The 25,392-nt window shown below is 44.6% G+C and overlaps 1 protein-coding gene across 1 annotated transcript in view; it reads left to right on the forward strand.

The window, feature by feature from the left end:
• Window positions 1-25,392, forward strand: part of LOC138613487 (kelch-like protein 29) — a 126,829-nt gene that overhangs the window by 78,745 nt on the left and 22,692 nt on the right. The window contains exons 6-9 of the mRNA XM_069687176.1: window positions 774-970; window positions 3,756-3,868; window positions 4,170-4,316; window positions 17,456-17,654. Of these exons, the coding sequence (XP_069543277.1) occupies window positions 774-970; window positions 3,756-3,868; window positions 4,170-4,316; window positions 17,456-17,654 (656 nt within the window). The remainder of the gene's footprint in view (window positions 1-773; window positions 971-3,755; window positions 3,869-4,169; window positions 4,317-17,455; window positions 17,655-25,392) is intronic.

The raw sequence follows: 25,392 nt of genomic DNA on the forward strand, positions 1-25,392 counted from the left end.
TCTCTCATACCTCAGCGGGGGGATCCTGCATGTGAACTCATCTCTGACATTTGATCCGGCTGAAGTCACAACGTGGCCCCGTTTTGACAGCAGACCCCCCCCCACTCCCCCTGCACATCTCAGACTCTGCATTACGAAGGATCATATTCTGTTTAATTTGCTCACACAAGCACTCCCTGGCACCTCTTACACCACACCAGTCTGAGTGGATACTCTGCTCTGATATCCAACACGCACACGGCAGCAGCTTGTAGACTCACACACAGTGAGAGCTCTCCAGTCCAACACGCTTTAACCAGCATCCTTTACATTCTGTCACATGTCAGTGTTTGAGCTGTGCTGTCACTTTGTGTCTCTCTGTTTTCTGTCTGATAGCTCAGATGTACTCTGCCATGTATGCATGTCCACCTCTAAAACTCTGCATACATGAAGACACACATGTGAAAAGCATGAAACAAAGCAATAACGTGTTTGCCTAATCTTTGTTCAGAGAGGACGTTTTGTTTCAGATGCAGCAACATAGTTAAAATGTGCTCGCTCCATAGAAAAGTAGAAACCATCCAAAGTTGTGTTTCTGTCCCTTTTTCACTTTAAGTTCTTCTTGTGTAACGATTCTCTTCTTTTCTCCCCACTCTCGTACTGGCCCAGCTGTGTTTGTGTGTTCGTGTTGTATCTGTGTCCCTCTCCTCTTCTTCTTTTTGTTTGATTGTTTTTTTAATTTTCCTCTCAGAGCATCCTTAACTCGCCTCTCTCTGCCCTGATTGGTTGCTCAGGTCGTCGGGGGAGACGAGGAGCGGGGAGGTGCTGGAGCTGAACATGAGCAACATCAGCGCCGACGTGCTGGAGCTGCTGCTCGAGTTCGTCTACACGGGATCGCTGGTCATCGACTCGGCCAACGCCAAGACGCTGCTGGAGGCCGCCAACAAGTTCCAGTTCAACACCTTCTGTAAAGTCTGCGTCTCCTTCCTAGGTAGGAGCAGCTCGAAATACAGGAGGGTGTGTGTATGTGTGTATGCAAGTGTCATTTGCTTATACCAGCAAATGTGCATGCTTATTGCATCAGATATTCCTGTGCAACCTTTCCTGCTTCATGCAGCGTCTACAGGTCTGCGTAGTCTCCCTTTTGTTTATCATCACTATGCACAACCTCACAAAACGCTGGAAATAATTTCGTCTCTGGCACATCACGCTCCTTTCTGTCATGTTTCCAAAGCGAGCAGCCGTGTGAGAATCCTGCCTGCTGCCGCTCTCAGTCGGGCACGGTGCCTCTGATCTCGTCCCAGTGGGCGGGGCCAAACACAGGGGCACATTTATATAAAGGTCAGGGAACAATTGTCACTTAAATGTCAAATCGTCTGGCCTAAACCGTAACGGAATCGAGAAATAGCCTGATTGATGCTTAGACAAGGTGTGGAAAATGTGTCTGTGGGGGCTTTTGGTAGCCTCGGGGGTTCACATGAAGCAAAGGGCATGTTCCAGATTTTAGTGGGTTACAAACCAAAAAAGCTGCAAATGTCAGGTTTATCATTCTTTTTAATAAATAGTTTTGTGTGTCTGTAACACAAGGGAAGTGCATGTTAGGAAAAAGGTCACCAGCAGGAAAACAGTGAAAAGAAAGTAAAATGTTACGGATTGTAATAATTAAAAGAGACCCAAAAGCAGACACTGGCAGGCAAAATAAAGTTCAAGGGGGTTTATTGCAGGTTGAGGCTGAGCAGAAAATACCGAAGACTGGAAGATTGCGGGCACTGATGTAGCTCTGAAGGCAGACTGAATCTGCAGGAGAGGAAATGTTTGTTGGTGAGTTTAGACAGATGAAGCAGACGCTGGCAGTATCTGGACACGAAGGAGAAAACATGTTAGCGATCATTAGGAAATAGACACAAGGAAATAAACTCAGACTACATACAATAGTTCAGAGCAGCCGACTATAACTACCACTGAGGTTGACTTAATAATCTGGCGTAGAGTCGAGGTGAAGCCGGGGATCTTCTACTGAGGCAGATGAGGAGATGAGTTGCAGGTGTGAGATGTAGCCAGGTGCCTGATTGTGGAAGCCATGCCCTCGAAATGTCATACTATGTACTACATACTACATACTTTATGCTACATGCTATATACTCCATACTGCATTCGGTGGTAGTATTTAGTAAATTCATTTTGCAGTATGCTACTCAGGGTGGAAGTAAACAATAACTGCCGCTTCTTTAGCTATAGCGCCCCCTTCTGCTGGAATGCTGCTGCTGTCCGTCATTTCAACTGCCGCTGTGACATTCCAGCGCTTTGCATTGTGGGATACAGTAGGTGAGGTAGGCTGGTCCGATGCATACTTGAGATTTTTTCTGAATCAGTACGACATCCTGGTATTTTTGGCATACTGCACATTTTGCTTTTGTTTGCATACTGCATACTACATACTACATTTTAGCCTAATCAGTACGTACTGCTAGTATAGTATGGTATTTTAAACACAGCAACAGACAGACAGACGGGGGGAGGAGACGCAAGGGAAACAGGAACACAGGGAAAAGACTAGGATCACTGACAGCTGTGAAAACATGGAAGCCATTTGTAAACTTCATTACCAATGAGAAGTCAATTCTTCCTCGACAGGATTCATGACATTTCTTTGACTTTTATTCACAGAACTTCAGATTCAAGCAAATAAAAACACTTTTTGTGTTCCTGCAGCTCTGAGAGAAATCATGACTCTTTTACTAACAGGTTTAAAGTGAAGTTTAAACAGTTATGAAGATATTTGCAACAATCGTAGATGTTTTCAAATTAATTTTTCAGACCCACATTTGTGCACCAAAGTAAACTAGAGACCTGTCTGTCTATCATTGAAGAAACTGATGAAAGGAGTGAGCAACACGATGTTCCCAGTGTGCGAGCATGCACAGTGAAATAACTCTTCATCTGCTCAAATGGCAGAACAGAGGGACATTTTCAGCCTTTAGTGTCGCCCCGAGTCCCCACTTTGATGCAGCATGAGGCCCACTTTTATTCACTCTGTGCTTTGGCTTTAGTTTGGTTGTGATTGAACAGACGTGAGGTGACCTTTATTGGCTGATATTTGTTTAGGAAAGACTCTCAGACTTGGTGTTCACTGATAAAAGACCTGCTCTTGCTTCTGTCTGATGACTGTTGTTTAATCAGGTTGTTTCAGTGGCCGCTGACCCATCTGTGTGTTTGCCTGCAGGTGCGTGTGTGTGTGTGTTTCCTTCTCTTCTGATAAATAATGTGTGTTCAAAAACTGGAATTACACTCACAGCACGTTAAATGCTGCACTCTTACAAGAGATCACAGCCTTCTCCCTGCTGGCCCGGCGATCAGGACAGTTTCATTCAGTGTGTGTGTGTGCGTATGTTTGTGTCTGTGTATTATACTCTGAGATCTGACAGGACTTCTTTAAAGTGGCCCAGCTAATCCCAAATCCCGCTCGCTGACATCCGGCACCTCCTGCCTGGGCTGTGAGCGATCGATTCTCCTTGTTGTTTGTTCTCTGAGCTGTTTTGAGTTCTTGTACTTGTTGTCTCTTAGTCTCAGGCAGATACACACCCTGTTAGGCTCTGAGTCTGTGCTGCCTGCAGCTGCTTTTTCTGTTTGAGCTTTTATACGTCTGTGATCTCTTTATGGATGTGTGATGGTGTTTTTTCTCTGTCTTAATCAATCTGCCTGTGTCTCTGTCTCTCTCTCTCTTTGGTTTCTCTGTCCTCTCTCTGTCTGTCCCTGACCTGGTTTACTGACTGCAGAGAAACAGTTGACTGCAGCTAACTGCCTGGGAGTGCTGGCTATGGCTGAAGCCATGAGTTGCACCGAGCTCCATAACATGGCCAAAGCTTTTGCTCTGCAGAACTTCCCCGAGGTGGGTACAGATTTATCATCTTTCCAACGATCCATTCATTCATTCTTTAAGTTCAGTTTTTGGCTTCTTGCTGAGAGTTACTGTAGATGAAAAGATCAATACCGCTCTTATGAATGACCATGAAAGTGAAACTACAACCAGGAGACATTAGCTTAACTTTGTGTAAAGACTGTAAACAAAGGAAAACAGCTAGCTTAGCTCTGTCCAAACCTCAAAAACAGGCCTACAGGCGCCTTTAAAGCTTCTTCACAAGTGATGGGGACGAGTAGTGCCGAGTAATGACGAGTTTGTTTGTCTCCAGGTTGCAGGACAGGAAGAGATCTTGAGTGTGTCCAAGGAGGACCTGGTGTCCTACCTGTCCAACGACAGTCTCAACACCAAGGCTGAGGAGCTGGTCTACGAGATGGTCATCAAATGGATCAAACAAGAGCCCGACTCCAGAGTGCAGGTAATAAAAAGAGAGCTGATGACTGTGTTTCATGAGGTAAAGCCCTTGTTACCTCTGACAGTACAGATACTGTATCTCTGCAGAGCTGTATTAGTGTGTTTGTTCTATCGACTCTCCCTGTCAGCTCTGAGAGGTACACACAGCATAATCAGCAGACATGTGACTCCTCGTTCTCTCTGGGTCGTGTTCATCAGCTCTGTGCTTCAGCCTAACACAGCAGTTGTTTATAATCCTAGGAGTGCTTTGTCCTCGGAATGAGCTCTATTCTTCAATCAAAGGCTTCTTCCTGTGGATATGTAACGCAATGAGATACAGCATGTCAACTTTTAACAAACGTGGAATCGATAAGCCTCGAGGTCAGAGCGTCGGCCCAAATCCATGAAAAGGAAAATGGACTCACTGTAGACGGATATCCATCCAGCAGGTAAAAAAGATTTTTATGGATTCAGACACAAAATGATGAATTTAAACTGATGATTTTAAAGTATTTTATAGCTGCTTAAAAGTGGAGGTGAGATTAATATCAGATAAATTACAGCGGTCCATCAGTGGAGGAGTCGTTCATTCAGAGTAATGACTCCTCATCAAGCAGCAAGAGAGGAAGAACTGCCTCATATCAGCTGGATCACATTCAGTGCAGACCTCCCAAATCAATGCTGCTTCATTGGCACCAACTTTAATGAGGCAGAACGTCAATATTAGATATTTTTACCTTTTGGATGAAACATTTAGCTGTTATCCTTTGATATGTGGCACTGTGAGATTATGATGAAATCCATCAGGACTACTGAGTGTTCTGTAGTGAAGTATTGAGTGACACACAAAACAGATAGCAATTAAAAACAGATGGTGACATATTAATGACTACAATTGGAATTTGTTGGTGGCCTGACGGATATTTAACACTGTGGTTCTGTCAATTCACAACAAGGCTAAATCACAGTTTTTAAGAGAACGTGGTCTCTATCGTGTCAAGACTATTTCTCCACCCTACATATTCCATATGTACGGGGACTGACCCCCTCGGGGGCAGTTGATGTGGATACTCTTTGAGACATATCACCTGTGGTGACCACACACTGATTGGCAACCATGGTTATATAAGCACCACGTGTGCGTGGATTCCTTGAATTCCACGGTCAAGCAGTCAGATGTGTTTGATTCTTGACAATTGCGTTTGCATGTTGTAGTGTGTGTGTTCGACATCAGCTTTGTCCGCTTACTTACTTGAGTAGGAGAGCTGGTCTACGGGCCTCTCTCTGGATTGCTGCATTGTCCCTTCCACACAGGCTGGTAAAAGCGTGGCAGCTTGCAATATCGGCTTTGCCGGTCTGCTTGCGTAGCCATTGTCTCCCGTGAAGTCCGACCTCGTTGGAGGAAGCGGGGAGCGTGCTTCACAGCTGATCGCTACAACACCGCGGCTAAAGTGAATTGTGTGTATCGGTGGCAGGGCCGTCTTACGCACACAGTTTGTAATCCCTCGTCAAATCTGACCTAGTTGGAGGGCACAAGTGGGTGTACTTTCCCCTCGGGTAACTCTGAAACTGAAAAATAAAGTCTGGTGGATGGATAGTATTCCTCTCAGGGAACCTGGGTTACAATTGTAACCTTTCAGTTTGTGCTGAATTGTTTTATACTGCCAGCTAGAGTGAGGGAGGCTAGGGCTCTGGTATTTTCTCACAAATGTCCAGCCACTCTCACTGAGCAGCTGCAGAAAGGAAAGCAGCCGAGAGTAGTGGTTTGGAATGACCCGGGGGTGGAGTCCCAATCACTTCATGCCGTAGGGGTGCCAGCTGAGCAAGGCCGGAGGGCCTGGTTTGATGATGAAGAGGCGGGTCGGTCACGCTCTTTTTCAGTGCCACTGCTCCCTGATGTAGAGTAGCTGGTACTAAGACAGTTTGCTAATCCATCTGAAGCCCATCGCTGGTCAAGTCTATGTAGACGACTAGCATGTATGCACGGTCGGGAGAGGATTGGCTGTGGACCACCACCTCCCATTGATCAGGCCTTAGGAGCATTGGTATCCCCCACCACGTCTGTCTTAGGGAAGAACACTAAAATGATGGATGCCATGCTTGCCAAAGTGCATGGGGCTAAGGCAATCCAGGGCCAGCTGGTTAATACAGGGGCTGTTCTAGCCTTGTATCAGCGCCAGCTGGCAAAACAGTTGGAGGAGGGAGGCTTAGATCAGGCTGTTGAGGTGCAGCAGTTGTCCTCGCTCCTAGTTAAGCTGATGAAGGAGCAAGCAGTTGCAGCTGGCAGGTCCATGGCCTCCCTCTGGATGGTGAGACTCCACCTCTGGCTGTCTCACAACTGCAGGGGGAAGACCGGGCCTGTCTGCTTAGGCTGCCTGTGGTGCCATCAACCATCTTTGGGCCGGATGCAAATTAAATGCTCCAACAGGCCCAAGAGGCCTGCAGGTGTGCTCGGGAGATGTCGGGAATGCTCCGGTAGGGCCGTGAACAGTATCTCTCTACAGTCCCACAGGCTGGGCCACCCAAGCTGGCTTCTGGTGACCTAAGGGTCCATTTAGATGCCAACCGGTGTGGTAAAGCTAAACACGGTCAACGGAGTGGGAGGGGCCGGGGTCAGAGACTCCCCAAGCCTGCCCCTCAGTCCTGGTTCAAAGAACTCAGCCCCCTGCTGCCTCAGAGAGGACCCCTGCGTGGTTTCCACCATGACTCTGGATTATTGATTGCAGTTTCTGCACCCGCCCCCACTGACAAGCTCAGCTACCTTTTCAGTAGTGGCAGACTCTCAGAGCAGGGGGTTGCTGGCTGCAAAGATCCACACTCTCCTGACGAAGAAGGCCAAAAGGGAGTTCAAGCAGAGCAATCAGCAGGCTGGGTTCTATTCACGCTAGACTAATTTTGGCCATCCTTCAAGGAGACTGGTTTGCCACGATCAACCAGGAGAATGCATATTTTCAGATCCCAAAAAGGGAAGGACACAGACGATACCTCAGGTTCGCCTTCGACGGCAGAACCTTCGAGTCCTGTGTCCTCCCATTCGGCATATCACTAGCCCCCTACACGTTCACAAGGTGCATGGACGCAGTCCTGGGACCCTTGCGTCGGGAAGGTCTTTGCATCGTCAACTACCTGGACGACTGGCTGGTGTGTGTTCACACGGAGGAGCAGTGTCGCAGCAATGTGACCCGGCTCTTGCAACACCTAGAGCACCTAGGCCTGTGCCTCTTGAGCCTTGGACTTTGCCCACAGAAAAATCTACAAGCCAGGGTGATGGTGACACACAGGCTGCACGTTGCTCTCCGTTGGTGGGAACAGCCAGCCAACCTAAAATGGGGTAATGCATTGAGGCTGGTGTTGCGTCGCCAGGTGGTGTCATCCGAAGCGTCAAGGGTGGACAAAGGTGCCAGCGTCCAGTGGCATGGGCCCTGGCTAGCACAGCACATCCATCTTCTGGAGTTGCAGGCCATCTATTTAGCTCCTCTGCATTTCCTGGCAGAACTGAAGAACCACCACATGCTGGTGAGAACAGACAGCTCAGCGGCAGCAGCATAGATAAACAGGCAGGGGGGCCTGGGCTCCCCTCACCTTTGCAAATTGGCTCAGACAATTTGGGAGTGGGCACATCCACAGTTCAAGTCCCTGAGGGCAATGCACGTGCCAGGTCAGGTGAACCTTGCAAATACTGGTGGCCCCCAATTGGCCCCAGATGATTTGGTTCTCGGCAATTGCACCCCTCCTTCGAGGGTGCCCCTGGGAGCTACCTGTGCAACGGGACCTCCTGTCCCAGGCCCAGGGGACTCTTTTTCATCCCTTCATGGCAGAATTTCCAGCCAAGGGGTTGCCCCAGTCTGTGATTAACACACTGCAAGGTGCCTGGGCTACATCAATGCAGGCACTATATTCCTATCGTTGGGGAGTGTTTCAAAAGTGGTGCAACTCGAGACAGGTGGATCCCCTCTCCTGCATGGCCCACGACATCCTCCAGTTCCTTCAGGAAATGTTGGAGGTGGGTAAGTCTCCTTCAACTTTGAGGGGCACCGTGGCGGCCATAAAGGCTGCTCGTGTCTCATTTGAACTCAACTGACATTTATTTATATTTTTTAAGGCCACTCCACGGGAAACACATCTGCTTGGTTCCTCGCGGTGTGTCTTACAGAGTCCCGGTACATATGGAATATGTATATATTCTTGACACGAGGTTACATTTGTAACCCAGTTTCTCTGAGTGGAGAGACTATCTCTCCAGCCAGTAGCCGCTCCAGAACCCGTTCCAATCAAGGTTAACAGAAAAAGCCACGCACACATGGTGCGTATATAACCAGGGTTGCCAATCAGTGCGTGGCCACCACAGGTGATGCGTCTTATAGAGTATCCACGTCAAGATAGTCTCTCCACTCTTCACTTCATCTGCAACTAAAACCTCCAACCAGCTCAGTCAGACTCCTGCAATCTCACACTCTAATGGGGAGGTGCAGAGGTGCCTTACTCAGATGAAGTAGAAGAAAGGAATGGGACATTTTCCTCGGTTGTCTTAACAGCCCAGCGCACTGGTTCCTGAGACGCGACACCCAAGTCATCCTCGTCTCTGTAGAGAGAGAGAGAGAGAGAGAGACGAGGGAGGGGGGGGAAGAGAGTTGGAGCGAGAGAAAGAAGCAGAGCAGGACAGAAAGTAGCAAGCAGTGATGAAGAAAAGAGGAAAATAAATGGAAAAAGAGCCTCTGTGTTCTAATCTCATATCTAACGGATGGGTCCTCTGTGCTCAGCCATGACATCCAGGCAGTGGAGATGTTATTGAGCTCTCGGTCAAGCTCAAATCTCCCACCCGTGTGTGACCGAGATAAACAACCAGTAAGGCTGCAGAGAGGACAGGAGAGGAGGAGAGCAGAGAGAGTGTAGTATGCTCCCATCATGCCTCAGGAGGAGCTTATGTGACCCCAAGGTTCAGTTTACATGCATGGTCCAGCATCAGCTCATCACTCCCACCCTCCCTCTCCTCCATCCCTTCAGCCTGTGTGGAGTCAGAGAGCAGCAGGAAATCACTCCCCCAGAACCTGTGACACTTTTTAATGACATGTAGGAAAGGAAGTCACAGCACTGCTGAGAAACTCAGGCAGGCGGAGGAAAAGCTTTCAGCCTTCAGCTAAGTTTTTTGTGCATTTGCATTGATCTTTGTCTCTCTGTAGGCTTGTGTGTCTGTGCATATGCTGTGAGTTGTAAGCTGCAGGCTATAGAGTGGAAAAGTGGCATATTGAAGGCGCTGGGTAAATAATATGCAATTTTCTCTCTCTGCTGGGCTGTCACTAACATCTGATGGCACCAGGAAACGAGGCCCGGACATCGCTTAGAGACAGAGGGAGAGCGTTTGAGCGTTAATAATAGTTTGTGATAAGACACAAAACCACTGAGTGAAGGAAGAGAGCTGCTTCAGTTTTCTGTGACTGAGGATTTTTGAAGGTGTGTCACCCTGCATGCGTCTGTAACTCTCCTCTACAGTAAAATCTTCAATCAGACAGAAACAGAGTCTTGAAAAGAAAAGGAAACACTTTTTCTCAGGAATTTTGTTTTTACTTTTGTACGGAGCCAGGCTAACTGTTTCCTCTTGTTTCTTAATGTTCGGGATACGAGGTACGACGAGGTGTCCATGATCAGGTTTTTATGGGCGACGTGGAGGCCAGAACTGTGTGCCACAAGGCAAGACACAATTGAGTTAACAATTTCAGTCTTAAAGACAGTGGCTCCATTAGTTACATAAACAAAAGGCTGGAAGCTGCTTAATGTTTCCTCTGTGAAGGTGCTGACGGACAGAGACCTGTCCTTCCTCTCAGCCAGCAGTCTTTAGTGTGACGACCACAGACACATGGCTCCAATTATAACAGGCCGGGCTCTGCCAAATCCCTGAATAGGACCTCCATTAGGCCTCACTTCGACACATTTTATAAAGGATCCTATCTCGCCAGGTGACTCAACCTGACAAAAGAGGCTGATTAATTGGCTCTTTGGAAAGTGGCCGACTAATGTAACAGCAAAAAGGACAGTTAAAAAAGGCCAGCCATGCCATCAGCAAGGACCCGCTGTCCACCCATCACAAACAACAATGACCTGCCCGGACGACTGCAGCTCCCTCCAGCTGGATTTCAGCCTCCAGCTCTCATTAAGAGGAGAAAAAAAAAAAATTATCCAGAACAAATGATGTCATCATTCTGCACTCAGAGCAAATATTTCAATCAAAGGACAGAAATGCTTTGAGGCTGTGTGAAGATATCAACTGAGTTTTTCTCCCAGTTTCACGATTCATTTACCTTCAAAACTACAAATCACCCTTTCACCACAAGCATCACTTTTAATTAAGTCGTTCTCTTTTTAAGCTCCAAGTTCAAAACGGGAACTTTTCATCATCGTGCTCCCTGAATAAAAGGTTAATTGTGTTTTTGGGATCAGGATCTTTATGTCACATTGATCATGCTTGAAGAGGAAACTGAAACTATTGTAGAGTGAGAGAAATAGTCCACGGGCTAGACCAGATATCGGATTTACCATTGGAGTGGGCAAAACCTTACCTATCCTAACTTTTCTACAGGGTCAATATAAGTAAATTAAAATATGATAGCCTTTCTACAGGGGCAGCTTTTCATATTTTGTGATCATTTTCTTATTTTCCCCTATTTGTGCCTTTGCAAGATTTGCAAAAAGCACAGAAACAGCCAATATCATATTAACAGTGATGTAATCTTGAACCTAAGGCAACTAAAACATTTATAAAGGTTGGCAACAGTAATTTAAGCAATGTGTTTGAATGTGCATACACATTGTGTTGTTTTGAAATGAAAATAATGCTGTTTAAATAAGTACATATAGGGTGAATAGTAATAGGGTGAAGTGGGAAATTAAGCTAAATAATTTATGGATATACTAACATCCTACGTACTAAAAATCAACAATGAGCTCATCATAAGCAAATATGTGATAAAATATATATAAGCTATATAGGTTCTGCGGCCATGACATCTCTTCAGGGGGCTCAGAACATCATATTTAACAGTGAATTGTGATTGTAGGTTCAGTATAAGTATTGGGATGAGGGCACAGGGGGAGGGGCTTCTTCACTGAGCGCTTATCCTTATCCTTAGGGCACAAGTATCTTGTGTTTAATTCAAATTCAGAGCTAGCCTAGCTAGTGACTGCTGTGAATAGGACGGCTGACGGGCAGTATATTTGGATGGCCTGCAACAAACAATACATGTGTTAACATAATCTAGAGATGTATAGGAATTAAAAAAGCACAACTAGAATTTACCCACCCGGATGGTACCGATATGTTAAACTTTGAATCTTGGCGCATGAACTAAAAATGAACATGTAGGCCACAGCCAGTGTGATCTGTGACAGATAAAGACTCTTGAGGAGACAAAGCCTGGAAATAGAGATCAATGCAGCCGGCAATCTTTGCTTTCCCTTACGCTTCTTTTCTTTCTCTCTTTATTTGTTTTTCCATGAAACTCACATGCAAAATACACACCCAGGGATTTACACCCAATGCAAAGGACGTTGCTCTTCTTATCTCAGTCCTGTGCTCAAGCGTTCACATAAGACTGGAAATCACTTGCATATTAGCCCTGGTGTGACTCAGCATATTAGAGAGTGGACGGGATCTGATGCAGGCCACTGAACTTCAGACCTCCATCCTCATCTGTGTCCTTTGTCGTCCCAGAGCGCCCGCAGTCCTGATGTGTGCAGCCAGTTGAACCGCAGTCACTCGACCGCAGCTGCTGCATCCAGAGCGAGTCAGAGACGACTCATTTCCACCGGGCTCTCTTATGAACACACAGGGGTTGTATGAGCTACACAGTGAGAACAAACAAATGACACTATCTGTTCAAAGGAAGCAGTTTTCTTTTTTCCCAAGTTTCGAGAGGAATAAGAAAATGTACTGGACTATATCATGTAGGAGGACGTTGCTAGATGCCTCTTGATGTCAAAGAGAATAAGTTGAGAAACGTGAGAAAGGTCAGTGTCAATACACATCAACAAATATATTTTGAAATGAATGAGCGGAAGTAAGTGCCTCTTTCTTTTTCTAAATGAAGTCCTGCTGAAAGAAGCCTCAGAGGAGAACAAATTGCACCGGTCAGTCGTCGCTCAGGGCAGCAGTAAGAGTCTGTTGTCCGCTTCGTCTCTCTCCATCCCCCCATCCATGCTTCCGCCTGATACCCACACAAAGTTATGCAGATGTATAAACTCAAAAACACGCTCAGTAAAAGCATCTCTTGAACCCAAAAGAAGAGCCACTTTGCAGAGCATATTTTACTCCTCTATTATGTGTCACCAGGAGAAAGAGCTCACGTGTGTGTTTTCACACATAAACCTGCACACACTCAAAGGACACTGAGCGCTGGTCATTTCAGCTGAGTGGGTTTGTTAGCACTGTGAGGCTAAACATGGGCATGCGCTCCAATGAACATACACTTGTGAGTCAGTGAGTGTGTTTTTATCATTCATACAGAGCTGCCTTTGAAGCATCAAATTACCCATTTCTAATTTTAAGCAGACAAATACTCCTATCTGCTCAAAGCAAAGCAAATAGATATGACTGCTCATATATAATTTATTTGATGCCACCGTGGCACTGAGTCAACACACACACACACACACACACACACGACATGACAGTAGTCGGATGGGAAATGCTCAGTGGACATTTGTCATCTGTGTTAGGCGATGTCGGCTTCCCGGCTGCTTCTCTGCTGCCTCTGACAGATCTGAGAGGCTCCCTGTGAGACACATTATCCCTGCCTTTCACCAGGCTCAGCCCATTCACATCCCCTGTCCACCTGCCTCAATGTGTGTGAGTGTGCGAGTCAGGACAAAAAACTTTTTGGAGCTGTGCAGCAGCATCTTCCTTGCAATAAATGCATTCTGATGGGACTGCAGGAAGTGCAACCACTGGCACTGAGACTTTTGACCTGGTGTGATTGTGTGCAAAACAGAAACCATTACAGAGGTGAAGTCACATTATGCTATCTGGGTTATATGTCAGAATACAATTGGATAAGCAGACTCCTCATAAATGATCCTTGTCCAGGGAGAATTGAAGAGTGGAAAACAGTGCATGTGGGCGGATAAACTAACAGTAGTGTCTCCATCTGTCCTCAGACTCTTGTGGATACTCTTTCCATATGTTCCAGGTGTTAAAAAAACACTGAACTCCTCATTAAGAATGAAACAGAAGATCATGGTATGTTATCTTTAAATGCACAGAAGGCTTGGTGTCTTTCAGTTGTCACAGCAGCTTATTTTAGTCTCTATCTTTGTTTCGAAGCAAAGAAGGATTGCACGCATGAGGAGGCGAGAAGATGGAAATGACAGGTCGCACCATTTGTCTGCAGGGACACATTCCCTGTGCTGCCTGTGCATGAGAGAGTGATCACTCGAGAGCTTGTTGGAGAGGAGTGCGATACATGCCGTCACTCATTTGTCTTTAACTTAATTTCACTTACCTTGTTTGTGTCACACACATATAAACATTAACATTATTCCATGTTAGTACAAAGTGCAAACAGCTTTTCAGTCTCAAACAAAATTAAAAAATGACAGACCAACGTTGCCTTTGCTAAAGTCTTTTTGCTAGCATGGCTAACACGCTCACCTGTTACATATGTTTTTTTTTATTGGTAAGCTACAGGCAGAGGTACACAGGAGTATTTGAAAGCTGTGCAAAGCAAACATTAAATGAATCCTCCCACACATGATGATTAAGTGTGTTCACTAAGTGACAGTGATTGAAAAGAGACAACATTGTAATTAACAACACAAAGAATAAATAGAGTGAACTGCCAAGTCTCACATTATACATGAATTAGATTTGCATAAATGCATTGCATTAGTCAAGGTGGTACAATAATTGATCCATCTGCCTTATACTTTGCATAATGTATAATGGACAGTGTGCAAAACTAAAACTGCAAGCAAATAAAAAGTAGCTTATAAAACAATCAAACAAGTTTCTTTCGTAAACTCTTCACTTCAAAAGAAGAACCTTGAGTAAACAGTATCGACATTCCTTCCTGCTTAAGTAGTTTCAATGTCTGTTACAAAGCAGGAATCCTTTTCTTGTGCAGTCTGACACTTTTGGATTTGAATATTAGCAGCGAGCATTCACCTCTCCCTCTTTTCCATCCTGATATATATGCATGTGTGGGAGGAAGAGCGAGGAGCAGGAATGGAGCTGCAGAGTGAGACAGAAAGTGAAATATAAGTGAGAGAGAGAAAGTTGGTTAGAATGAGAGATGGAGAGGTTTTATTTCTTTTCAAAAATAGAGGGAGAGAGAGAGAGAGAGATTGGGGGACAAGAGCTGCATTGAAGTAGAGACGTCAGCATGCACACACACACACACACACACACACACACTCTCAGGGGATACCCCCCCCCCTCTGTTTACTGTACAAATGAATCCATGCTTGTTCACTGAATCAGAGGTCAGCCTCTGTGACTTTATATCGCCTTAATCTCTTCAACAAGATTTACAGTTAAGTCAACTTTGAGACTGAAGCAGAAACCAGATTAACAACAACTATAAGCACAAACAACACATGATTATAAAACAGTAGAACCATCCTACAGACCTTACTTCTGAAGTGCATCCATCTGTCTCTTTCTGCATTCACATGCACTGATCTCTTAACTGTATGTGTGTACGTGGGTGTGTTTTTCAGGTATATACTTATATGGTAGCACTCCTTACCTGTTTGCAGAGACCAGATGCTGTCTCTCTTTGAGGTAGTTTTACTGACATTTTAAAGCTATTTGGCCAGCGGAAAGAGCGGACAACAGATGTGGGTTTGTGTGGAGATAAGATTTGCAGATGGTACCATAGAATGCTTGTTTTTTTGTTTTTTTTTTGGCTTTTTGCCTTAATTCATAGGACAGCTGAAGAGAGACAAGAAATGTGGGGAGCAGAGAGTGGGGGATGACATGCACCAAATGGATCGGCAGATCGAGAGTCGAACCTGCGATCAGTGTGACGAGGACTGTAGCCTCTATACATGGGGCGCCTGCTCTACCAACCGAGCCAAACCAGCGCCCCAGGATGCTTGTCTTTACTTTAAAGTGTGTGTGCCAGAGTATTGATCTCAGTGTGGTTTACAGTGCACCAAGACAAGACTGCTCATGAGAACACGTGTGCACGGAGCTCACACGTGTCTTAGTCTGTCCATCATGGCTTGAACTCTTGACCTGCTGTCTCTAAATTCATCCTGCTCTTTCTTGAAAGCAAATTGTTCCCTAAAGAGTATCCACATGATCCATTTTCCACTCTCACTTATTCAAGGTCAATGATATCTATTCCAGCATGCACTGCACCTACAACAGATGCATTCACAGTCATCAACATAGTCTCCAGCCCACCTGATTCGGACAGCAGAGGAGACCAGAAAATATGGATCCAATCAGTCTGTCCACCTGCTGTTCCAAATAGGAGCAAGATTTCCACCTGGCTGAAGCTGCCCCACATACAGCTTTAATTTAGCTCTGAGGGTCAGAACGGTCAGTAGTGGACCTATTTCAGACGACCTGCAGATGTTAATGTAAGATTACATTAGACAAATGGATTTTAAATAAAACAGAATGGAGTTTATTCCTTCTTAGTTTGGACTTAATGGATGTTTCTTTAAACATGATTAAGTAAGAAATATGTGTTTTTATAATTAGTCCACACCGGATTACTGGCATTAATGATTCAGTGTCATAATGACAGTCCTGGAGAAAAGTAGCTTGTAATAGAAAAGTAAGAGCAGTCAGCCTGAAGCTGGAGTGTCCTTCATTTGAGTGTGACATGACTCAGTAACTAGTGGGGCAAATCTCCCACCGTGGGGGACTTTAAGCCAGTGACTCTTGTCATGAGCTTGCTTTGACTTTACCTTCTTGCTGAGGCACTGAGAGCGATCTTCAGTGTTTCTGTAGGTCTTGAGCTGTTTGTTTGATAAACTGTTGGGTAAGCTGTGTACGTTCATGGAGGAGGGAATCAGACAGTCCCATCTGCAGGACGGAGTTTGGCTCCCAGTGATCCGGAGCCGAGAGGAAATGTTATCAGCAGATTTCCCGGACTGCCATCACATCCTCTCTCCCTTCTTGTTCTCATTTCAGTTCACTTTAGTTCCTTCATCTATTCCTCATACCTCTCCCGCTCTGTCCAGGCTTGCTTATAGCTTTTACTGCCGGCATAGATCAGACTGTCATGGGGGCGCAGACCAACACACATACACTCAATTATAGAAAATAAAAAAGGCAGGCAGAGTTATATACATGGCAACAGTCCGTCCTACCTCTGTCTGAACACCTATACAGTAAAAGTACACATGGATGTATGCACAGACAACAATGACACAACCATTGCTGAAGTGCTCCCCTCTGAAGACCCCTTAAAACCTTTTGCTGATGCTCTTGCAGCATCCTGCTTTGGGTCGTCTCCCAGCTTGAATAGTTTGTGATGAACCAGAACTGGGTCTTAATGTAGCTGCAGAAACACATCAGCTGTCTGTCTGAGGATTTAATTTGAGAAGAGGAAAAATCAGAAGCAGAAGGTGGAAGCTGTAAGATTTCCCCATGTGGCCTCTTTTTCCCATTACAGAGTAACCGAATGCAGGTATTAAACTTAGATGGTGAGCAGATCTTACTGGAAACTTTGAAAATTGTTATTTGTGGCTTCTTGTTCAATGATGAAGAACTTGTAATGACTGAATTTCTTTAGAGCTGTTAAAAAACAACTATCATGTTCTGTACATAAAGAGATGTTTTCTTTCATCTTTGCCAAAGTATTTCATCCTGCACATTTATAGAAGCAGAAACCTTACACAACCAGAGTGTTGACCTGAAGCTTTGAGAGTCTGACAGTAACTGATCTAATGGTCTCGCTACATCAGGTTTCCTCTCTAACAGCCCAGGCTTTTATCAAACATGAGAACTGTGAGCGTCTGATTCACTGTGTTTTTTGTCTCGTTTTATGTTGTTCATGTAAAACTTCTTTAATCATCCCTGACAGTTTTTCTGTCTACAAATAGTTTTATCACTGTTTTCTTTGGTTTCTTTACTTTTGCTTTGCTTTTTTACTTTGCTCATTTCAACCTTCAACCTCTAATCTGTCTTTCTCTCTCTCTCCTTTCATGTCTTCTCAGAATTTGTCGGAGCTGCTGGCGGTGGTGCGTCTTCCCTTCATCCACCCGTCCTACCTGCTCAACGTGGTGGATAACGAGGAGCTGATCAAATCATCTGAGGCGTGTCGGGATCTGGTCAACGAGGCCAAGCGCTATCACATGCTGCCCCACGCGCGGCAGGAGATGCAGACGCCCAGGACTCGGCCGAGGCTATCTGCTGGTACACACACACACACACACACACACACACACACACACACACACACACATGAGCAGGGCTAAACTGAAGTGCATCATTTTTAGCCTGGGTGACCTGAGAACAAGATGGTGGTGATGCGATATGCCACCCACCCATGTTATTGACCCAGAACACATTGCCAGGACCCATGCACCCACACACACACACACACACACACACACACACACACATCTATCCACTGTTCATATTTTACTGTAACACACTGACAGGGAGGTCATGGCTCCACATGGAGACTTTGACTTGCCACTGAATCATATTGATTTTAACCCACAACAGGAAAGCGATGATTTAGAGCTCCATCATGTTTCCACACAGCTGCTGAAAACACTTAAACACACTAAAATCCTCACACAGGTCATATTTCCAAATGTCGGCTCTGCTGTTTCTTTCCACAATCAAACAAATGACTGCTGGAGACGAGTCTGATTGTTGTTATCATGAGAAGTACAAAGTGGTCGACCTTAACGGCTTCCTGGGGTTTTGTGGGCTTCTGAACTCTGTTACAGCAAAACCAGCACATGAACATCTCCTAACTACTTTTTAACAGCAGCTAAGCACAGTCAGGTCTGTGCTTGATTTCTATGCCACCAGCCAACCACTGACTGTCTGACCCACACCGACATCCAGCCATTGAAGACCGTTTTTGTTTCCATTGTAAAACTCAAATAGTCATCATGGAAGTTGAAGGCGTCTGTAAATTGCCTTTGGCTGTTAGATTTTCCCTCAGGTGGGCCAGGACCCCCCTCTTTCCCCCTGTAAAGAGCAGCCTCATTATAGTGTCTGCATGGTGTTATGAGCCTCGCACCAGCACACCTCACCATTCTGCACAAGTTATTTTCTGCTTGGTAGGATAAAGATAATTGCCTAACAAATGGCACTTTATGGAGAGATCAGTTTACTGGCCAACACTGTTGTCCAGACACTTTATTTGACAGTAAACAAACATTGGGGGATTTTGTTGTAATTCAGACGCATGAGGATTTACAAAGAATAATTTGTTCTTTGTGAAAAGACATTTGTGGCGTTACATGAGCTCAGCATCAGTTTCAGCAAGAAAAGTGTGACAAACTGTTCTGATGATGGACTGTACATGGAGTACAAGTATGTACCTTCACATTTTGTGTAGTTATATAATCATAGGCCTCAGTGTGTCTGTGTCTGTGTGTTTGTCATTATTGTTTGTATGTGTGCGTGTGTTGCTCAGCCATCTGCTGCACTGGACAGGGTGGGCTCTGCACAGCAGGGTGCACAGTCGCTGGGATTGCAGGGTAGATGTTGGTACTTGCATGTGTACATGCAGGACAGCAAGAAAGACTGAGACAAGACTGGAAGGAGATTTTAACGTTGTTGGGGATTGTGGGCGACACACAGAGGACGAGAAAGTGAGAACATGAGGAGAGGTCTGGATGTGGTCAGAGAGAGGGATGGGTCAGTGATGGATCACCACCTGAGCTCGGTTGATAAGTCTGTCAAGCAAAAAAGTTAAACTGCCGTCTGTGAAGCACTTCTTGCTGAGCTCAGTCAATCTGTGGCTTTCTGTGAGTCGCATGCATATGTGGGTGAGTTCCTCACACATTCAGTCTTTTGTACAAGTCACAAAGTAGAGTGGAAAAACACTCTTTCAGCCCACACATGTAATCTACTCTTGTGAGAGAGACTTTTAATTAACACCCTTTTACATTTACACTTAAATGTGTGAATTCAGTGACAGGTCATCCTCACAGTGCCGGTGGTCTCTTACCATTTATTATCAGAGACCAACAATACCTTATTATTTAGGCCACTATCAATATTTAAAAGTCATGATATGTATTTATACTATGGCCGCTATCACATAGCTGCATCTTTTGTAAATATGCTTCTTGTAGTTTGTTCTCTTTTTTGGCTGAATGGCACAAATATGACAATTATAGATGAATGAGCTCAGAGGAGCAGGTTAACAGCATGGCTAGCTTTCCACATTTACAGTCTTTGTTAAAGCTAAGCTAAGTGCTTCATATAGCCTTTTATTTAACAGACAGGGATGAATATACATCAACACCAATATACCTGTGACACAACACAACTTTGACGCATCATAATCTGAAGTTGTCATACTTAACATGTTAGCAAATGATGTCTAATTGACACTTTCAGCAAACAGATGGATCTGCTCTCCCATGAGCAAATATTTGTCACTTTAAATGCTAAATGCTCCACTTGTTCATTAGCTTGTAGCTAATTCTGACTGTGTTTAGGGCTGGGAAGGTAGGAGGATATCGAAACAGCTGTTTGTTGTGGATTTAACTAAACTTGTGAGAGAGCAGAAAAAGTGTGTTTGTGATGATATATGAAAAATCAAACCAATTAGTTCATCTGTTCAAAAACTCAGCAGAACTGTAAACACAAAACTAAACACAAGTGACCTCTTTTACACAAAGTAGCTTTATCCTTTGTTAATATAGATATCTGATTAGAGCAGATTTAAAGATTATATCATGCTGCTATAAAAACAAGGAAACATGGTGCTTATTTACTGGTTTCATGTTTTGGCTAAATGGAGCTCATTTATCATGTCAGGGATAAAATGAAGCATTTCTTTGAATGTTAATGGTCTATGAAGATACACTCTGTAATGAGATGGAATCACTTTAACTTTTTTGAGTTTAACATCTTAATGAGTTCTTGCTCCATCAGCTGTCCTCTTTATAAGTTGTTTCTGTTGCGGCTGAATTTTACCAGCCAGATGGTTTCCACAGAAACTTTAATTGTCTTGTTTTTCAGGTTTTTCTTTATATAGAATCCTGCTGTGCTGCTTTCTTGTACTGCAGGATCAGTTTTTTGTGGGCACACACGAGGAATTCAACTCAGTTTTTTCTGAACTCTCAATGTGTAAAGAAGAAGTCATAAAAGTCTGAAATAAACCTCCATAAAGTTAATTTTTGAGACGTCTCCTCCGTCTCACTTGGCACATATTTTACTTTCTGGAGCGTTTTATTGAGCAGATGCTTCGCCCATTAATTTTATTAGATGCTAATTACAGAGCCAAAAACATTCAGCAGTGAAATTGGCCGTGTGTGATCAACAAATATAAACTCAGAACAGAAACAGAGGCTCGGTATTTCACTTTGTGTTTCTCAGGCTCCCGTCTTCTCATTTGGACAGAAAAGTGTCTTGGGTAAAGAGTCTCATAATGAGTCCACAGTGTTCTGTGTACTGTATGTGTCTCCACTAGCTGCTAATTGGTTAATCAGAGTGTGGATGTGCATCTGATTATCTGTCATTAGACTGTCCGGGGGATCTGCTGGTGCTGAGAGTTTACTCACAAACCAACTCAGAAGATGCTCTCTGATTTGTTCCATCTATATGTGCGTTTGTGTGTTTTATGGAGGAAGAAAAGTTTAAGGTTACATGCTCAGTGTGTGTGTGTGTGTGTGTGTGTGTGTGTGTGTGTGTTTGTGTGTGTGTCAGAAACCATACATTGTGTCCCCATTTCCTCCTCTCCACATATAACGCTGAGCTCGGCTCACAGGAGGGAGGAGAGCGCCAGGGCAAACTGTTAACTCAACCCAGCCAAGTGGAATAGCTCTCAGACAAATGAGATGTAATGACGAGGAGACACAGGGGTCCAGCTCGGCTCACACTGTTTCTCTGTCACACACACACACACACACACACACACACACACACACACACACACACACACACACACACACATACACACAGCAGCAGGGGTAAAGAGGAGAAAAGAGTTTGAGTATGCAGCAGGTTCACTCCAGTGTTTCTGCTCTAACATTTTATCTTTGTGATCCTTCCTTATACCGGATCACTCAGTTTAAAGCTCAGAGAACAAGATTATTTCAGACCTTTGCATGTCCTCAGCAGGATTTATGCTGCTCTCTCCATCATGTTAGAATGTAGATATTAAATGTTATCAACCATAATACGAGCAAAAAACCACACGTGTGTGTCGTGATCTGAAACAGCTGTATTTCATTAGATCAGCCCGCACAATAGCTCAGCTTGCATCCACAGTTTGGAGACAATAACACCAGGCTGTCCTGTGAGGTAAGGAGCCTGTAGGAAGGATATTCATCTACTCATTCACACCTCCACCAGCCAGCAGCTCCTCAGAGAGCAGCTGCACTACAGCAAAGAAAACAGACCAACATTCACACCTTGTATGGAGCATAAATGATCATCAGATGACTTCCCTCTAAAGTCTGACACCTACTGCTTCTGGCTGCGGAATTAACTCTCTGTCTCGCTGTCCGCCTTGATGTTTCCTCGACTGTTCCTCGTCAACTGCAGTCCACAGAATGATTTTATTTATTTGTCATCGTCCTCTCTGGCTGCACAGCCTCCGCACTAACTGCTATGCAGGTGATCATGTTTATAAAGGAAATGATAAGCTTAACCATTCTTTATTTTTTGTCAGCACTTGACACAAATATATATGACTTGACTGATTATTGTCCAGCTCTGTGTGATTATTCAGCCTGGTTTGTCTTTAAGAGTCAATGCAGCGTGAGATTTCTCTGGTTCACCTCTCAAACTAGAAAAGCAGGATGAGTGTGCCAGAAATGTTTTAATACTGAAGCTCTATGTGCAAAGTGCCCTTCAGCAGACCCTTATCCAATTTTATTTCAGGAGTCTGAGATGATATTTGAGGGAGGAGAAAGACAAGGAGAGAGAGAGAGAGAGAGAGAGAGAGAGAGAGAGAGAGAGAGTTGGATGCAGCTGTTCACCAGAGAATTTAATTTGTTCTGCAGATTTCACTGATAAGCTGCAGGAATATCAAAAACTCACACATTTTTCTCACTCATAAATGTTACATGGAGGCTGTAAATCCAGATTACATAACCTCTGGTCTGAAAGTCTGCAGGGCTGCATCTAAAGCTAAGGTTCAGTCCACTTGACCTTTTGACTGGTGACTACTGTCAGCCTGAGCTGCAGAGGAGCAGGCAGAGGGCGAAGGAGGGAGGGAGGGAGGGAGATGGAGAGGGGTGACAGTCTCCTTGGCTGGAGCCTGAGAAGTTGACTCACTCTGCTCCTAAAACAAGCACTAAAACAACATTAACAAAATTCTGTGAAGTCTGTATGCAGGGATAGAGAAAGATTTAAATTCAGTACTCATATTAAAGTATAATCGTAGTTTAACGGTGGCAGCCCTGAGAAAACAACATGGCACTTCCACTTCCTTTAAGCCTGTTGTTGCTCAAAAGTTGTGCTTTTTAGAGTTTTCCTGAATGTGGAGAGGTCAAAAATATAACAAAAGGTCAGTAAGAATCAGGAGAAGCTGTGGGTATAAATGCTGTCAGGAACAAAACGAGCTGTCAAGACTTGGTTATCCCTTCATCCCCAACCGCTCGTCTCCATCCTTCAATCCTCCATCCCTTCATCCCTCTACCCAGCTCCCATCAAACCTCCGACTGACTGACAGCCGTCCCTGTGAGGCTTCGTTTCTGAGCTAAAACTTATACATACACACACACACACACACAACCATCTGATCCAATGCTGTGACTCCCCGTCAGCGGTGCTGCTCTCCTGTGTTGTTGCGTTCTGACAGGCCGGTGTTGGGTTGTGTTAGCTTGTGAATGTGTTCAGGGCTTCAGGGGTTAGAGCCGCACAGCAGCCTCAACGCCCAGATGTGGACTCTCCCTGACGTGTCTGACCAAGCAGAAAGCTCTGAGAACAACCTGCACATGTGCACCAGGTGATCATAAAGACCTGCATGTGCACAGAAGAAGAATTCAGCACGCTGAAGCAGCATGTGGAAACGTTAAAGTTGGTCTAATGAGACACTTTGTCACATGGTCGGGAATTCAGTATTTCTACATCCTCCACCATGTTTTAAGATGGAATTGAAGTTTATTTTTCCAAATTGTCTTTCACATCAACAAAGAAACAAATTGAAACAACTAATGTGATGAAAGAAAAGGAGATGAAAAGAGATGAAAAATATAATCCTAAAAGGCGCAGAAAACATTCAAACATTTAAAACCCAGTAAAGTTAAAAACACAAGTGATGAAGAGAAATGGAGGCAAACACGTGCAGCAGTAGCAGCAAACTAATCATGAAGAACAAAAGCAGAACAAAGTCAATATAATTAATGTGTGTGTGAATGTGTGGTTGGAGGCTCAGAGGAGGGAAGACAAAGAGCTTGTTTCCTCTTAAGAACAGCCGCTGTAGCTGCGACTGTCCTATAAAACTGCACTCTCATTTATTAGCTGTGTATCAAAGGTCTGTTGGAGGTCTTGAGGGCCGTTTGAGGCTCACAGTCTGGGGCGTGATGCCAGGAAGCTGTGAAAATGAGCACATGATGGGGATGGTTTCAAGGAGGATATTTTTAGGCTCCTCCTCAAATTCAAATATCTTTTACTTGCTGCCAGAAAGGGCGGCAACATGCACGAGTCCTACACCTTCCACATTTTGTCATGATAGACCTTTTCTTGGCTCGGGTACCAGACCTTCATCTTTGCAGTGACACTGTCACAATTTCTCCTTGAGCTGTCACTTTCTTTTTGCCCTCCAAAGAACACATACTTAAAAATCTAACTGCAGTAAGAGAGTAAAAGAGTGTTCTCTTGTTTTACACTTTTTCTTTCTAAAGAAATGATGTGTTTTGACAGCTTTGACAGAAAAACAGACGCTTAAGAAAAAATACAAAGAAATATATTTTTTAACAGAAAGAAGCCACCTATGGATGTGTCTGACTGGAGAGTCTGTGTGCTATCGATCGCCACAGATGAACCAGTGTCTAGCCTTGGTTCAGAGAGTGTAAAGATTAGCTCTCCGTCTCTTCCCTCTGTATCATATCCCTTTCTTTCTCCCCTCCTCTCTCTCCTCTCTCGCTGTCTCTATCTCCTCCCATCATCCTCCTCCTCCTCTCCTCTCCCTCCCTGGCTTTCCTCCCTCTGCCCGACTTCCGGCTGCTTACACACAGCTCATTTCTGTCTGCTGGCTCGTCGTCTTGTCCGCTCTCTGGAGCTGCTGCTGAAGTCTGAGAGGACCTGAGACGCACATGTGGCAGCCTGCCAACCTGTTTGTGTGTTCTGGATCACTGGTGTCTTTATCCAGCAGCTCTGAGTGTGTGTGTGTGTATGTGTGTGTGTGTGTGTGTCTTTGTGTGAGAAAAGTAACAGGGATGAGTATCAAGTATCTTCTTAATCACACAAGGTCCTCAGCACGTGTGTTTATCTGAGACACGACCCATCTGCTCCAACACATGTACACAAATTGATCCCCACTTATTGATTATGTGAGTTTCTCATGTCCAAACAGTGAATGTTTCACAGTGAGCGTGTGGACGAGTGAATGTGTAGGTTCGTGCTTGTATCATGTGTAGGAAGAGAGAGTCAGAAAGCTGGGCAGCATCACAACAACTGGCAGCACCATCAGTCTTTGTAATTGAGTTATGCTTTCCTGTTTAAGTAGTTTCCTGTGACCAAGAGGAAACTTTTCTATTTTGCATTTTGTTTTGCATTTCCAGACAAGCGTATTGACTCAGGGAAAGCCAAGGCCGCTCTGAATTCAAACCAGCAGACTTATAATCTGTGGCTGCTTGTGTAAGTCAGTGTTCACGCAGACGATCAAGGTTCCTGTCAGGAAATTGAAACGTTTTTCTAAAGGATGCCTTTATTAAATGTATAGAAATGTTCACCTCTACCTACAAAACATGACACCTGTTAGTCTCTGCAGCACTCTGGCGTCTCA

Source organism: Semicossyphus pulcher, unplaced genomic scaffold (assembly GCF_022749685.1).
Source record: "Semicossyphus pulcher isolate SPU_LCO1_2020_fin unplaced genomic scaffold, fSemPul1.0.p SCAF_11, whole genome shotgun sequence".
Classification (NCBI taxonomy): Eukaryota; Metazoa; Chordata; class Actinopteri; order Labriformes; family Labridae; genus Semicossyphus; species Semicossyphus pulcher.